This window comes from Myotis daubentonii, chromosome 13, assembly GCF_963259705.1.
Source record: "Myotis daubentonii chromosome 13, mMyoDau2.1, whole genome shotgun sequence".
NCBI lineage: Eukaryota > Metazoa > Chordata > Mammalia > Chiroptera > Vespertilionidae > Myotis > Myotis daubentonii.
In genome coordinates, this window is record NC_081852.1 from 53,378,337 (window position 1) to 53,396,101 (window position 17,765).

General features: G+C 44.2%; 1 protein-coding gene across 6 annotated transcripts in view; it reads right to left on the minus strand.

The window, feature by feature from the left end:
* Positions 1-17,765, minus strand: part of GPAM (glycerol-3-phosphate acyltransferase, mitochondrial) — a 60,168-nt gene that overhangs the window by 4,171 nt on the left and 38,232 nt on the right. For 5 of the 6 annotated variants that reach the window (XM_059661378.1, XM_059661376.1, XM_059661377.1 and 2 more), the window contains 12 exons: positions 15,244-15,343; positions 14,723-14,935; positions 12,604-12,717; positions 11,443-11,528; positions 8,947-9,062; positions 6,758-6,828; positions 5,466-5,730; positions 4,759-4,901; positions 3,552-3,629; positions 2,770-2,910; positions 1,272-1,461; positions 81-139 (listed from right to left, as the gene is read on the minus strand). In XM_059661378.1, the coding sequence (XP_059517361.1) occupies positions 81-139; positions 1,272-1,461; positions 2,770-2,910; positions 3,552-3,629; positions 4,759-4,901; positions 5,466-5,730; positions 6,758-6,828; positions 8,947-9,062; positions 11,443-11,528; positions 12,604-12,717; positions 14,723-14,935; positions 15,244-15,343 (1,576 nt within the window). Of the gene's footprint in view, positions 1-80; positions 140-164; positions 318-1,271; positions 1,462-2,769; positions 2,911-3,551; positions 3,630-4,758; positions 4,902-5,465; positions 5,731-6,757; positions 6,829-8,946; positions 9,063-11,442; positions 11,529-12,603; positions 12,718-14,722; positions 14,936-15,243; positions 15,344-17,765 lie in introns of those variants that run through there. The other variant, XM_059661379.1, reaches the window with a different exon arrangement.

Genomic DNA, 17,765 nt, shown 5'->3' on the forward strand with positions numbered 1-17,765 from the left:
GGGGTTCAAACAGACCGGGTCCAAAGGGGAAGAGGACGGAAGTTAACACATGCTTTTCTACCGCAGGGGCAGGCACTTACCCCAATATCCTTAAACATTTTCACAGCATTCTTCACGAGACAGTACGTGGCACTCTCAGCTGTAGAGAAAGAGTGAGACCCCGTCAAATGTTCAGGCCCAGCAAAACCCATATCCACAGTGAGAGGGGCGGAGGCCAGAGCATCAGAGCGAGTCAGCAGCGGGGCAGCTCCATCTCTGCTGCTGGTGACCTGTGAGGTCTGGAATGATCTGCTGTTTCTTTAAACCTACTTTGCCATCTTTTAAGAGAAAAAAAAAAGGGGGGGGGTAGAGAAGAATAAGGAAAAAGAGAGAGGGGGGAAAGGGAGGAAAGGAGACAGGAAGGGAAGGAGAGAGGAGGAAGGAAGCGGGGAGGAAGGGAAGGAGAAATACTTAAACATCTGCCTTGAAGGGGTTTTGTGAGAATCAAAGGAGACGTGCAGAAATCCCCTTAAACAGCACAGGTGATTCCTGCGGCAGTGGGGCCAGGAAGAGCACAAGCCTGGAGGTCAGAAGGTCCAGCCCAGGTCTGCCCATTAGCCAGCTATGTGGCCTGGGTGGCTGCCTCATCTAGAAAGTGACCGATCTAGATCAGATCTATACGTCTCTCTAGGTAGAGCTCTATCTCTAGGTCCCTCTGTCTCTAAAACTCCTATTCACAGTAGTTTCGGCTCTAAACCCTATGTGTATAAAATGCTACCCCACCCCAATCACACCTCTTACACAACAGACAATGCCGAGTGCCAGCCAGAAGGTGGAGCAACTGAGCAGGCCCAGCTGGTGGGAGTGCCAACTGGCCCAAGTGGGCAGCATCTGGCAGGACCCACTAAAGCTGAACCTACACACCCTGTGACCAGGCAACTCTGCTCCTGGATATGCACCCAACCTGATGCGAAACACGTCCACCCAAAGACGTGTGTGTGCAAACCTGTGCTGAGCAGCACTATTCCCAGGGGCTCTGAACTGCCAACAGCCCAAATATCCATCAACAGCAGAATGAATGAATAAAATGTGCTAAATATTCATACAATGGGCGACTATAAAGCAACAAGAATAAACAAACAACTACATGCAACAACATGCAGGAACCTCACAAATGATGGGACTATAGGGTGAGAGGTCAGGATAATTTTGCAATTTTCCCCCCTAAATGAGCATTCCTGTAATCTAAGAAGTCAGAGATTTAAAAGAAGCCAGACTAGTGGCATGCATACCGTAGACAGCAACATTTCTTTCTGTTCTCGTTATGAGGTACTTGTGCAGCCTCTGCAGGTACTCCGGCTCCGGGATGGGCCCGCTGAAGTTATGGATGAACATGGCAGCGGAGCTGTAGGCCTCCAGCAACGGGCCCAGCAGCCTCTGCAGGAAGGTGAGGAACTGCTGGTGCTCCTTGGATTGGCTCACCTGTGCAGGAGCGGAGACAACGCATGAGGAGCGACAGGGGCGACGGCAGGCTGACAGCGGACCCTCCCGGGAGGGCCAGTGACTGAGAAGGTGCTCTCAGGGTCACTGCAAGGAGCCGCCTGCCGCTTGTGCGCACAGGGAGAGCCTCGGTGGGGAATGACTCTCGGTGCTGAAATGCGCTTTTTCGCAGTCATCGACTTTTACAGGACTTGAGATTTGCGTTCACTGAGCAGCTGCCTAGAAGGAATCGTGGTACTTGAATACCATAATTATGACACACTGTCATCACTGAAAGTAGCTGGTACTGAGGTTAGTCTCTACAGGGCTGGAAACCTGACTCAACAGTCACTCAAGGACACAAAAAGGTCACATGACAAGACCACAAGATCATCTCTGTCCTCCCCAGTCCCCACTTCCTGGCACACCCCGCCCCCCCCCCCCCCCCCCCCGCCCCGTTGGCCTTCAGCCCACAGTCCAGCGAGGTCGGGTGATGGCGAGGCTCTCCCTGTACCCCCAAGACATGCATGTTCAGATAAGCCGCTCTGGTGTGTGGCAGCAAGATCATCGGCCCATCTTGAAACTAATAAAACCCCAAAGGGAAAAGCTTCTGTCATTTGGAATCTCCAGAAGCCATACCTCCTGACTGTGTGTGTGTGTGGTGAACTAGGCGTGCCATCCCACTGCAGAGAAAGTATCCACTTAGGGTATTCAGAAAAGATGGGTCACTATTACTGATCTCTAAAATTACAAGTTAGACAAAATTGATTTTTCTAAATGAGGGACAAACTTCTAAAAATCCAAATTTTCTCCTGTGATAGGATTTGTTTTCATTGAAGGCAAACAGCTGATGTAGAACATTCAGAAGGGATGGCAAGACGGAGAATGGCTCAAAAGGAGCAGCCAGGCCAAGGAAGCTGGGTGTTACTCTCTCCCACAGCTGGTGGGGTACCCCCTTGCTGGGTGACTGAACACTACCACGCCTCTTTAGGGGCGAGTGCGGGTGGGCACAGGTCTGAACCTGCTTGTTCTGTGCGAGGTCATGAACGGCGCCATCCAGGACATTCACCTTCCTCCATGTCCGCTCTTGTTTCCTCTTCTATTCAATTATACTCAAGCTGAACAATTCCAGGCATTAATTCAACAGCTCGAGAGCCTTTATTATCTAGGCAGAAAGCACCGTGCTGGGTTTGTGGGTACTTTGGCTAAGAATAAGCTACCAGGGACCCAGTTTATCAGCCTCATTAGCTAGTGGCAACGTGAACCTCAAGTCATCACTGTAAAGTCACCCACAATTCTTCCCCAAAGTACCTTCAGGTAGCAGTCTCGCTGCTCCTCACCAAAATCACTGTCTTCGTCTTCTTCATCGCTTCTCCAGGACAAAGGTTCGGGAAGCTTCTTGTCCCACTGCTGCTCAGCAAGACCAGGGCTGACATCTTCCTGGTCATCTTGCTATGCCAGGGGACGAGCAAGAGTCAGCAAATAGGCACAGGCACACGCCACTGCCAGTTGGACCCACCACGGCCGTTTCTCTCATTCCCTCTCCGCTCTTCTCTACCCACCACTTGCAAGGTCCATCCACCTCCCTCTCCAAACTCAGAATCACTCGGGAGAGAGCAAGGAAAGAACAAAGGAAAGAAGGGGGAAAGCTACCAAAGACATCAAATAAAAATATCGTCACCTCTTCTAATTTGATATCTTCTTTTCCAGGCCATACTCACTCTACTGAATTTACCAACATTAAAACAAAATCTCAAAAGAGAAAAATGCTATGTGCGAACTACAAGCACACTGAGAGTAAAACATCTCATCTTAGAACAACTTCAGGATCTGGAATTGTCAGGATATGTTTTAGACAAGACCAGTTACACGGAAGGAACCAAAATGTCACACAATCCTGAAGACATTTACTCTCCCCATGCTGATTTTTCTCGTCTGTTCACCTGGATCTGACTACAAATCTAATGTAATTATTAGTTAAAATAACTGATTGTAATATTGGTTAAAGTAGTTGGTGGAAAGGACAAGGAAGTGAAGAGCAAGAAACTAAACTAAACGAAGGCAAACAAAGGTGAGCGATTGATTCCCCTTACCTCTGCGACCGTGAGAATGCCGTACTGGAGGAACCTCCCCACTGTTTCATGGCAGACTTGGTAAAACGTCTGGCAGGGCTGGAAAGAAGAGACATTCAAGGTCAATGTCACGATCCTATACCTCTTTTAGTAAAAACAGAAAAACATCGTACAAAGTAGCTGCCAAATATGTCCACGATATGACCTACCTCACTGCACTGGGCAAGTCCTAAGATTTCCGATGCCCGCCCTCCTGATAAATATGGGTGGTCACGGGCAAAGCCACAGAAGAGGCCTGGTTCTCTGGACTGGCAGAGCACACAGTGTGGCAGCACCCAGAAAGGGTGCTCCCAAGCTCAGCCTCCCCCCCACCCCAAGGGAATCAATCCTTAGAGGGGCCGCTTGTCACACCCCACCACCCATTCTTCTTCTTTACAAGACAATTTCTCTGCAAAAGCTCTCAAAGCTTTGTGTAGAATCTGTACACAAAGGTGGTGGATGAGGAAACACAATGTTCAATATTCAGAAAAGACCCAGGAAAAGGATAAAGGCAAACTTGAGAGCCTATTTACCCTCTCCCTTCCCACTCCGCCCCCCAGGGCTGAGGCAAGAGATTCCCCAACAGGCCCAGCAACATGCCTCCTATGAAGAAGCCAGTGGAGGAGGGCCCTCATCACACACATGCTCACAGACATCCCAAGTGCAGGACACTAGACTTTAAATAGAATATGAGTTCTACCTGTTGATGACTTTGAGGAAAGAGCACTCTCTAGTGCTGAACACACATGCCTCGTTATAAACGTCTGCAAGTGCATGGACATAACATGCGAGCTCACCAGGACTGCTGGGCCTCAGTCTCCCCATTTGTAAAGTGAGGATGGGGCTGAGCAGATGATTTTAAGACTGTTTCTGACTCTATCTTCTGTGGTTCCATCATCCACGAGTGAGCATGTTAATTATTTACAAACCTCTGACCCAGTGCCTTATGCAAAATAAGAGCTCGGTAACCTTGGATCTGACTGATGCAGAATGTCGAGCTGTTGCCCAACACAACTCACAGGGGCACAAAGTGGTCACTGGAGCAGTGACCCCAACAGCCACATCCACACAGTAAACAACATATAAGTCTGGAGTAGAATGTAAAGCCTCAGTAACAGAGAAAGACAAAATTGGTTTATATTTTCATAAAAATGCTCAAGAAAAGAGAACAGGCAGAGTTGTTACTTACGAGAGAGATAGTGCCCTCGTTAGACAGCAGGTAGCACAGGCTGGCCGCCTTCCGCACCAGCTGCTCCTGGCTGATCAGGGTGGGGGCCCCACCGGCAGGCGCGCCCGCACCCTTCTTGTTCAGGACTGCGTAAAGGCTGCAGGCTGAGGAGATGAACGCATCAATAAAGCTGCAGCCTCAGAGCTCCAAGGAAAACCTCAACTGGCTCGGATAGCTTGGACTACCTTAACAGCTGCTACATCAAAAATAATCACCTGCATTTCAGGGTGAATTTAAATAAATCCCCTCAGGACTTACTTCTCATGTGTCCATGTGATCCCAACTCCATCCAAAGCCTTCCTCTGGGGCCCGTTTCCTCTGCTCCCTTTCTCCCTGCGGCCCTGATCACAACTGAGCCCCACCACTCACATCACCGCCACGTGTCTGTCTCCTCTCACTCCATCTTGCCGCTTCTGGACAGCAAGACACCTTACCTCTCTCCCTCAATCATAAGTGTAATACTATGCCGTAATTCATGAGCTACTTACTGAATAATAGATGCAAAAATAAGCTATAAACAGTGATACAGCAGATTACATTCTTATTTGAAGTTAAAAAATAGAGCAACACGTTCCCTCAAACAGGGGTGATCATCCAAACTGAAGTAGACCCCAGGGTGTTTTAGGCCCTTGTATTTTTCTATGAAAATGTTCCAGGGCCCAACATACCTATGATGGCCTCCATGATAAAGACGTGCAGGACGCCGTTGCTGTAGAAGTTAAGTTCAAAGACTGATGGGACAGTTGTGCTGGGAGTAATAAAAAACTCATCGTTCCTGCTGGTGTGGGTGATTGTGACGCAATTTCCCAGCAGCTGTATGGCATGTATGACCACATCTTCAGAATTTCCCGAGAAGCCCAGGTCAAAATCACGGGCCAGCACCTCCTCCTTCATCACAAAGAAGTCCTCCACCAAGGTGGAGAGATCGATTCCCTAGAGAAACACACAGAAAGGTCTCAGGACAGGGAAAACTACTTCCCAAAAGGCTGAGAGGCCGTTCAGAGCATTTCTTCTTGCCTTGGCTTTCCTGCAGCTCCATGTCAGCACATACAGAAAAAGGGTCACACCACCAACTCAGAGAAAGTAAAAAAAAAAAAAAAAAAAAAACTGGTTAAAAAGCTGGTCCCCCAGAATGTCAAGAAATTGATATTCCACATCCAGAGAGCACTCTAGCCACACATGTGCTATGAGCACATAAGATCACAGAGAGCAGAAGCCACCATCTGAAAGTAAGAAGTGCTTATTTTTAGCACAAATTTCCCCATTAAATACCTATCTGACAAATATTTATTGGGTACCCATAGATACTGGCACTATATTTGGTGAGAACATGACCAGTCCCATCTTAGCATTAGCGCATTGTAGGAAGATGGAACCTGCACTTTTTAAAAAATCAAATAGCTAAACACAAATCAAATAGCTAGGAAGCCATTCGCTATCTGCATGTCAATTAAAATATGCCTTATTTACATTAACTATACCACTCAAAGTATGTCTTACTATTATTGTATCTATAATAATAAAAGCATAATATGCTAATTAGACCAGATGTCCTTCCAGATGAAGCCGCGGCGGGTGGAGGCGGAGGCTGAGGCAGAGGCGGCCGAGGCAGGGGCGGCAGGGGGGAGCCCCTTGCACGCATTTCGTGCATCAGGCCTCTAGTGTGTGTGTGTGTGTGTGTGTGTGTGTGTGTGTGTGTATTATATATATATCTGTATATGTTACACATGTACATATACATATATACACATGATATATATGTCACAGTCTCTTGAGTTTTTTTCATGTAGATTTTGTCATTGGATTTGTAAGCTCCTGTGGGCAGGGTCCTTGGCTTATATTACTGTTTGTCTCACAGTCCTCGCCAGGAGTGGGCCAAATCTATCAGTGAATGGGTCTGAGCAGCTGGCAGAGCATTCTCACGCTTAGTCTTTAGCGGCAGGTGACGCGGTGGACATACCTGCCTGTGTCTGTAGAGGAGCAGGCAGGCCACGATGTGTGTTGACATAATGGCACAGGATTTGCTAGCAGCTGAAAGGCAAGCACAGAGCTTTAGTTGCACTTTTTAAAAAATATACACAGCTGAAACTTTTAAAAGTACCTAAATCTTAAATAGGAGTATTTAAAACTATAAAAGTCCTCTACCACATTCCCATAAAGGTGATTTATCAAAAGGAAGTTACATTACACTGTGTTCTGGGCCACTAGAGATCTCTATTTGTCATATAACAGAATTCAGTCTAAGGCAGGTGCACCTTCAATGGAGGATAATGGAGTTTAGTTACTGAATGACCTAGAGACACCTGTATGGGAATAGCAAGACCCAAAGCCTGAGCCTGTTCTCTGAGCTCTACAGCACATCCGACTGCTATTTCTTAACCTGTCCCAGGCGGCAGTCTACTGTAACTGTACTTGTATACTCCTCCCACAGGACTGGAAGTCAGAAAATCTGGGCTCAAAACCTAACTTCTACACTGATTAATTTCACAACTTGGGGGAAATTAATTAAATTCTCAAGCCTCAGCTTCCTCAGGGGTAAAATGAGAGTACCGCCTAGTCCATGGGCTGCATTAGAATGAAATGGACGGCCCGCCACAGGACCCACAGTGATGCTGCTCAACATATTTTCACCTCTTCTTTCAACCTGGCCCAGAGGTAGGTCAGAGGTGGGGAAGAAGGGGACAGCAATACATTTGAAATGACTCTAGTCCAGCCGTGGGCAAACTACAGCCCGCGGGCCGGATCCGGCCCGTTTGAAATGAATAAAACTAAAAAAAAAAAAAAAAAAAAAAAAAAAAAAGACCGTACCCTTTTATGTAATGATGTTTACTTTGAATTTACATTAGTTCACACAAACACTCCATCCATGCTTTTGTTCCGGCCCTCCGGTCCAGTTTAAGAACCCATTGTGGCCCTCGAGTCAAAAAGTTTGCCCACCCCTGCTCTAGTCCATACACAATACTCGGAGTTTGTAGAAAATTATAATCGTATAAATCAAATACAAGAACGTCTGTGGAATAATCTGAACTAGACACCATTGGGGTTTTTTCTGAGATGATGATGAATTCAGGAATACTTCACTCACAGCTGATATTGTCTCCAGTGTTTAAAAAACATTAAAAAAAAAACAGTATCCAGTACTATATTTATAGCCATCAAAAAGAATGTTTATAAAGAGTTTTTTAAAAACATAAATGTGTATTTGTGTTACAAATGGAAGAGAGCACAAGACAAAACTGTCAGAAGGATTTTTAGAGACTAGACAGCAACACTGCTGGTTACTTGGACAGTGGGTTTTGTCTTTATTTTCCAACTCCGCAGCATTAAGGATGTATTATTTTAGCATCCAGAACCCAAGCACGGAGACACGTCAGATGTGCCTGAGAAAGAACGCTCTGTCCGGCACAAGGCAGCAGTGGAAGCGGAAGGAGCCAGAAGAGGCGTGGAACTCCACCAACGTCGCAGGAAGTGCTGAGATTCGGAGCTGAGCGGGGATGTGCCACAGGAAGTGGAGACAAGAGCTACCCGGGCTGCATACCAAGGGACGGGGACGCTACCCCAGGACTCTAAAGCCACCTCTACCACATGACAGGACGCTGCAATCTGGACTTGAGGAAGACTGGCTCTGCACTCACCGTACTCCGCTCTGGATCCCTCCCACATACAGTGCTTGTGTACAACTACCCCCTGAGAATAGCACAGGCTCTGTAGGTGCTGAACCACTAGCTCCTCAATCTGTGTCCCCACAGCTAAAGCAAACTTTACACAGAACGGCCCCTCGATATTTGCTGAATAATCATGGGGTCAGAGGGGGAAGGGACATGCAACTATAAACCTAGATGCTGCACTACAAGTTAGTTCAAGGAAACACAGTCATGAGCAAAAGAGGTAACAAATCACTGTGGCAATACTGTATGTTATTAAAGCATGAGCACCCACTAATCATCGGGCACTATGTGAGATGTTTTACCCGACTACCCCAAATCCCCACCACATCACCTCTGGCTAATATCCCATTTATCATCACCTGTGTATCAGGTACTGGAACTAGAAGTGGAACCAAAGCCCAGCAGATGCCCGAACCCATACGGTCTGCCCTGCACCACGCCGATCTGAACCGCAAACCACAGAGGCCGTTGTTCTACTTACTGAAGAGGATGTGCTCAGCCAGATTCGCGATCAGTCTTCTCCGGAACGACTCCTCTGTCTCGTTGCTGGACTCATCAGGGGACGGCTCGGCACCTTCAGCAGCAGCATCATTGGGTCTGAAAAGTTTCCTTAAAAATTAGACTTCCGCAATCCCACTCTTTCACAGAGCAAATTACGATGGCCTAAGGTATGAATGTATAACACACTGTAAATGACTACATATTCTAAAGTTAAACCACAAGTAGTTTATTTCTATAGGTTGTTTTTCTCCATGGTATACTCTACTATGCCAAATACACTCTCTTGGAGGAAATACATTATTTAGTTATAACTAAACAGTCTACTGATACATCATTTCCAAACCCACTGGCTGAAAAGAAAATGCATAAAGCAAGATACCTCATTTTAAAACATTTAGGAAAAATTGACTTGAACACATTAAAGGAAGGGCTTACTCTCCAAATTCTCTAACACATTAAAGGAAGGGTTTAATATTCAAATCCTCAAAGTTACAACTCATTCTGGATTCTGAAAAATTCACACAGAAAAAAACTCCTATACACTGCACTTATGTACAATGTGTATAATCTAAGCTACTATCAAAAAGAATTCAGTTCAGTCCTAACCGGTTTGGCCCAGTGGATAGAGCGTCGGCCTGCGGACTGAAAGATCCCAAGATCGAATCCGGTCAAGGGCATGTACCTTGGTTGCGAGCACATCCCCACTAGGGGGTATATAGGAGGCAGCTGATCGATGTTTCTCTCTCATCAATGTTTCTAACTCTCTAACCCTCTCCCTTCCTCTCTGTAAAAAAATCAATAAAATATATTTTTAAAAAAGAAAAAAAGAATTCAGTTCAAACATTTAAAGGCATAAATCAAATGAGAACTCCTACCTGATTCACAAAATCAAATAGATTTTAGAATGCAAATAAATCAAAACACCCCAAACTATGAAAGCACATCACTTCACCATCCCCTATAGGATCAAGAGAAAAGTTACTCAAGATCGGAAGTGAGATAGCCAGTTAGCCTGGAGGTCAAATCACCCCCCGGTATTGCCGACATCAATCAAGGCTTAAAGGCAACAAGACTGCGCACAAAGACCACTTGGGGGTGTACCAAGAAAGCATAAAAAATGCGGAGACAAAGAAACAGGACAAAACTGTCAATGGAGGATATTGAGTTCAGAACCACACTTTTAAGGTCTCTTAAGAACTGTCTAGAAGCTGCCGATAAACTTAGTAAGGCCCTCGAAAAGACTGGTGAGACCTCCGATAAATGTAGTGAGATCCTCAAGAAATCTAATGAGACCCTCGATGTTGTGATAAAGAACCAACTAGAAATTAAGCATACACTGACTGAAATAAAGAATATTATACAGACACCCAACAGCAGACCAGAGGAGCACAAGAATCAAGTCAAAGATTCGAAATGCGAAGAAGCAAAAAACACCCAACCGGAAAAGCAAAATGGAAAAAGAATCCGAAAATACGAAGATAGTGTAAGGAGCCTCTGGGACAGCTTCAAGCGCACCAACATCAGAATTATAGGGGTGCCAGAAGATGAGAGAGAGCAAGATATTGAAAACCTATTTGAAGAAATAATGACAGAAAACTTCCCCCACCTGGTGAAAGAAATAGACTTCCAAGTCCAGGAAGTGCAGAGAACCCCAAACAAAAGGAATCCAAAGAGGACCACACCAAGACACATCATAATTAAAATGCCAAGAGCAAAAGACAAAGAGAGAATCTTAAAAGCAGCAAGAGAAAGAAAGTCAGTTACCTACAAGGGAATACCCATACGACTGTCAGCTGATTTCTCAACAGAAACTTTGCAGGCCAGAAGGGAATGGCAAGAAATATTCAAAGTGATGAATACCAAGAACCTACAACCAAGATTATTTTATCCAGCAAAGCTATCATTCAGAACGGAAGATCAGATAAAGAGCTTCACAGATAAGGAAAAGCTAAAGGAGTTCATCACCACCAAACCAGCATTATATGAAATGCTGAAAGGTATCCTTTAAGAAGAGGAAGAAGAAGAAAAAGGTAAAGATAAAAATTATGAACAACAAATATGCATCTATCAACAAGTGAATCTAAGAATCAAGTGAATAAATAATCTGGTGATCATAATAGAATCAGGGACATAGAAAGGGAATGGACTGACTATTCTTGGGGGGGGAAGGGGTGTGGGAGATGCGAAAAGAGACTGGACAATAATCGTGCACCTATGGATGAGGACAGTGGGTGGGGAGTGAGGGCGGAGGGTGGGGTGGGAGCTGGGAGGATGGGGGGGAAAAAAAAGAGGAACAAATGTAATAATCTGAACAATAAAGATTCAATTAATAATAAAAAAAATTAAAAAAAAAAAGATCGGAAGTGAAAACAAGAACATGCATGTTCTCATTCCAGTTAACCTACTTTTCTTTGCAATGTGAGACATAACAGATACCTGGCAGTTTAGTCAGTATAAAAGATTCCCCACACCTCACCTTGCAGGAAGTATAGCTGGTAGCAAGGCTTGTTCCAGAGACAGCGGGGCAGACACAGGTTTCTGACTCTGGCTTTCTAAATATTCCTGGAGGGGGAAAAACCGAGCATTTACTCTCATTGTCTCACTTACATAAACATATACAAAATATACTCAATCTTCAAAAAGTAAAAAGGGAGTGGTTTCATCAAATCAGCTACGCTACAGAAAACTACTTCTTACATCCTAAACCATCTTCAGGAGCCCAGAATGACCCATAGGATGCGGTCAAACACAAAATCTAAGAACTGAAAATATGAAGAACAGAATGATGCTGAAGCAAAATCATTTATAAATTAAAGGAGAAGATGTAACTTTTCTCACATCTTAAATAAATTATTTGACATTCCCAATATTATTACTGGTAACCGACATAATTATGCTTTATAAAGGAAATCTGACAACCTGAGGGTCACATAATATTCAAAAGAACTTCAACCCAAAAGCTAATAGTAAGAATGATGGGGTTCTTAAGAATTGGAAGCATTAAGGTCAGAAAACATCTAGCACAGCAATTAGAGTCTTTTCGAATAAAACCAGGAAGTGGAACAGCAGGAGCAAGACTCTGTCCCTGACCCCCTGGGTTCCCAACTCCATCACCCATTCTTCTCTCTCTCTTTAACCAATTGGAAAATCTTAGGAATTTACACTGCCAGGACCTCAGGGACCCAGCAGTCCCAGGCTTCCCACGTCACGAGGAGAGCCCTACCCCTCAGAACACGAGGGACCTGGATCCCACTCGGTTAATCAGAGCATCATCCTAGTGTGACTAGGACCAAGCTTTTAAGGGTTGTGTTTTGAAAAACTTCCCCTAAAGACAATTTAAAAACACGATATAAAATATCGATATATATTATAAAACAATATGCAAAAGTCTCATGAATTAAAAAAAATAGCAATAAACGTTGAACCCGATGTCACCCAAAGATAGATATTTACTGTCCTTTCTTAGCAGGTGTACTTTGGTGGAAAAATTTAGGAAATGCCATTCTTGACATAGTCCTCATTTTCCAAGAGAAGAAACTGAGGTGACAGAAGCAGGACTAGAGGCAGGACTAGGGCCCAGACCTGACCCCGAGCTACCCCAATGCTTTAAAACAGCTTCATTCCAACAGACACTCACCTTTAAGGAAAATGGCTGTGCAAAATCCACTCTGACACACCCATAGTTTTTCCGTAACATTCTGATGACGCCTCTGGCTACGCTCCACAGGCTCTCGTTCTTCTTAGGTTTTCCCTATATTCCGATTTTGAAAGAATGACATGGGAAGAAATAAAGCTCACACATATGCAAACATTCTGTTACCCAAAGAATAAAGCGTCTTATTCCTTGTGTTTTTCATGGTTCATATTGAAAAAAACAACAGTGAATGAACACGGGAAATAAGTATTCATTGACTGAGACCTGTCAGAGAATACTTAGAATTCATAGAGTCTACAAAAGCGGTTCTCAACCTGTGGGTCGCGACCCCTTTGGGGTCAAATGACCCTTTCACAGGGGTCGCCTAAGACCATCAGAAAACACATATATAATTACATATTGTTTTTGTGATTAATCACTATGCTTTAATTATGTTCAATTTGTAACAATGAAATTGGGGGTCACCACAACATGAGGAACTGTAATAAAGGGTCGGCATTAGGAAGGTTGAGAACCACTGGTCTATAAGATGTAATCGTGTCATTGGGAGAGGTGATTTGGTCAATGAAAAACCAAACACTAACACTAATTCATTTAGCACACTATTTACAGCATTCACAAAAACACAACTGCAAACTAATGAAGGATAAAAATGACATAGGTTGAACAGTATTCTGCAGTTCTCAGATAAAAATAAGATGTCAAAGAGGTCACTTGTTGGAAGCCTGATGATCACCAGAGTCCAAATACCTAGCATTAGGCAGCGAGTGTCAAATCCAGCCCCATGGTGACCTTTAATCTGACTATTCATTAAGCACTTAGTGACTATTTAATATGCATATGGCACAATGACGGCCAGATAATGGACACGGGACTCAGATATGACCTCATGAGACAGTCAGCGTGAGTGGAATACACATTCAGAACAGACACCTAACAAACTTGAGGGGGAATCTCACAACAGGTACAGATAATAATCTGTGTCGATCACTTAACTTTTAAAGCCTTCAATTATCAAGGGTCCCTGAGCAGCAGACGTGTTCTGGGCAGCAGGCCTGAAATAAGCACCTTGCCCAAGACTTCCACACTAAATAAGAACAACACTAAATCCCTCTAGAACTCTCACAATGCCGGCAGGAATGGTACGTTGGTAAAAGCATTTTGGGAAACTGTTCAGCAGTATTTACAAAAGCTGAACATGTGTAGACTTTATGACCCAATTCCAAATTCTTAGATACATGCCCAACAGAATGCACATATGGTCATCAAGAGTATTGTGGAGAAATGATCAGTCAAAAACCAGAACCCAAACTGTTTTTCTACAGCAGGATAAACTATGGCATATTCATGCACAGGAATACTATGAGAATAAACAAATTAAGCAAATGCAACAACATGGATGAATCACATAAACACCTGCCTGAGCAAAGGAAACCAGATACAAAAAGACCACACGCTACAAAATGCCATTTATTGAATTAAAGAATAAGCAGAACTACTCTACTCCTTCAGAAGTCAAGGTAAGTGGTTACCCTTGAGGGGGCAGCAAAGAGAGGTGCATAGGAGGGTTCCTAGGGTCCTGAGAGTATTTTCTTGAGTGCAGTGCTGGTTACGGGGGGTGTTCACTCTGATAATTCAAGCTCCATCTTATGATTTGTGCATTCTTCTAGAACTCTTATACTTACTTCAGTAAGAAGCTTATAAAAACATTACTGCCATTTCTCAAGTTAATTTATAGTTGCTTTGTCAACAGGATCCCACCAGTCCTTCTGGCTAAAGTTAAAAAAAATCTGCACATAAGCAGTAAGGTCCCGGGGGGAAGCCACACAACCCCGCCCCCTGCCCAGCAGAGATGGGCGCAGCGCCAAGTGTTCTCCCACTTCCCAATCCCATGACCACGGCCAGCACTGGCACATCTAGGCATGCCACCTCCTCTGGGTGCAGGTAAGCACCGCATCAGCACCACCAGTCGGGCTGGGGCGGGAGACGGAAGCTACTCCCCACACCCACCCTGCCATGTTTCCTACAAAGCTTTAAAACTAGGTAATTCTAAAAGCAAGACTTGTAAGTAAAGAAGAGTTGGGGTAGGCGGTCCTCTTACCAGCTGTTCGCCATTGTAGTGACCTTCGATGATACGATCGTAGGAGATGCCCACGGGTATTATCAAGATGTCGGGGATGGTATTGGTTGACAGAGTATCTACCACAACTGACAAGAGTCCTGCCCGAGCGCAGGAGGTTTTCCCACTCCTGGAGCGTGTGCCTTCCAGAAAGATCTCCAAGAACTGCTGCTGTCGAAGTAGTTCCACTATATGCTGGGACATCAGGAGAAAGTCACCATGAGTTCAAGACTGCCCAACTTACAGAAGGCTCAGCCAAGTTAAATCTTAGAAACAAAAAGCAAAAGCCTACGTAACTTCACTACCGACAAAATATTTCACTCACACAAATAGCAACAGGGCAGCTCCTTTAATGCTGTATTTTGGTGATGATAAAAAGTAATCATCAAACCCATACCCAAGCAATAATCAATCAAATAATTACTCGGACAAGAGTCTCTCTTCTTCCATCTACTGTGGTAACGACCACAACGGCTTGGAGGCTAATTAGAGGTGAGACATACCCCGTGGAGCAGAGCTCTATAGAGAACATCCTTCCGTCCATCTGGTGTTTCATCCAACCTCCGTCGTATGAAAAAGCCCCCAAGTTTATGGATCAAGGTACTAGAAATTCAAAAGTTACAAAGAATGCTCAAATCCCAAGTTACTTCCAAGCATTTGTCAGGTGACTATAAACCACATGCTGCTGGAGCCACTGACAGCGAGCATGTGGACATTCTCCCATTTTCCGGTCATTGCCGTTATTCGTCAGCCTTCAGAACCTCACTCCGTGTGCTGTGGCTCTTCTACATCGGTTCCCAGCCAAAAGAAGCCTCTCTGACACATCACCCTGCACAGTCGATGCTAGAGTTTCAGAGGATTATGAAATCCTGCTGAATTTTAAAACCCTGTCCAGGTTCTCAAGACATTGACTGTTAGAGCTCCCAAAATCTTCCTATGGCACATTTACTACAAAATGAATGTGATGTTACACAAGATACTGTGCAGAAATTTCTCAAATAAATATTGTTCAGAGAGTGTTCTGTGAGACAAAGATACTTCTATCAAAGTGAAACGAAGTATAACCATCCTTTCAAATCACGAAACAGGAATCTGCTTCATATTCCTACTCACAGGAAGGAAACAACATTTTTTCACAAACCTAGGTCTCTTTCTATAATACTGATTGATTTTTCCTATGAACTTGAAATTTTCTAAAACTTAAGTCTTTCTTTCCAGAGTGATATTCATATAAATATAAATATAAATATATATGGTACTTTCATAGTCAGTATAAAAAGGCAGCAGTAAGATGCTCCTAGAACTTAATTTCACTCTTTGAGAGTAAAACCCTGCAGAATAAGTTCATATTGAATGAGATGAACCACCCACTAAAATAACTCACCCTGGAAAGTGGTTTGTGACAAAAGAAAGGTGCTAATAAACAGGCCAGGTTATCTAGTCTGTCACGTCTGAAGAACTGATGGGCTAAGCAACGACTGGCATAGAGTTACATGACAGGACAGCCGAGTTATGAGAAGTTATCAGTGTTTAGTGAGCACTTCCAAGAGATCCAAGTTGAGAAACTGTAGAGCATGAGTACATGAGTTATTCTGATTACAAAAGAGGCAGACTGTTATGGGCAAGACTTCTCTAGAACCCAGACTTTGCTCTAAATCTATGCCTACCAGCAACTTTCTGATGACTTTCTAATTCCGCTCCCCAGCTTCCTCAGTAAAGGGAAGAGGTGCCCAGGAACGTAAACTATTCTAGTCCCTGGAAAAGCACGTCTGCCCTGTGGGGTCACATCACACTGTCTGTAGATTGGTGAGCTATCTGAAGGCGAGGTCTACGAATCTGTTCCCTCCTGTGTACTGCATAGCTGAGTAAGCATCAGCTGACTTCATGAGCGGATGGCTTCTCATCCGTCATCCATGTCAGTCTGGTTGGTCACAGAACTCTGAGCTAAGCAATTAGGAAGGAGCTCCTTGGACTGTGAGGCTGAGGATCAGACTTCACACCTTGCAAACCTGCCAGCCCACTTCCTTCCAGTCACTCTAAAGTCATCCTCTTATTTGCTACAACTCACAGAGCTGACCTTACAGGTATTTTAAGCTATGAAGTTTGAAACGGCAACTTCACTAACCAACAAAACCTACTCCTCACCAATTGCCCATTGGTGATCAGCTGCCTTACCTACCAGTGGTAAACACCTGATTGTCTTCCTCCCACCTCACCTCCTCTCCTCCTCTGTTGAGCCACTCATCTGGACTAGCATTTGCTCTTGTAAATTCAACTTAATAAACACTCTTTAAGTCGATGCCCTCCTCTCCAACAGCATTACAGTGATTTAATTTAGGCCTTCGTTACCTTTTGCCTGAATATTGCCATAGAGTCAGAATTGCTCTTACTCCCTCTAATCCAGAGGACTTTTCTAAATGCAAATCTGACCATGTCATTTCTCAAGTACAGGATGCACTCTAAACTCTTGGCTTAGAAACCATTTTGACCTAGTCCTCACAACCTATGCAGTCACCACCTCCAGCCTGCAGCCCTCCAATGCATCCAACATTCCAACCCTATTGAACCTTCTGCCATTGCCTGAACAAATCATGCTTTTGCATTTCTGCCTTGTCACATACTATCTCCTCTGAATGGAATGCACTTCACTCTCCTGAAAACCTCTAAAATACACACTTTCATGTGATACTGTAGTGGTTACAGGTTTTTAGCCCTTCTAAATTATAAGATGGAAGTTAACAGGTATAGTTCTTAACTACCTTTACACCACCACCACCACCACCCCACCTCCCTACTGCCAAGCCTGATACAGTAATTTGCTGTCCTGTCTTTCTAATTGCCCTTTATCCATTTGGTAAATATTGCCCATAAAGTTTAGGCAGAATTCACCAATTATCCCATATAAAACACAGAAATAATGGTGATAGTCTTAATGCTTTTTTGTATATTTCAAAGTTTTCACAATGACCATGCATTACTTTTATAATGAAAATAAAAAAATTTCAATATCCTGTCAAAAGGTACA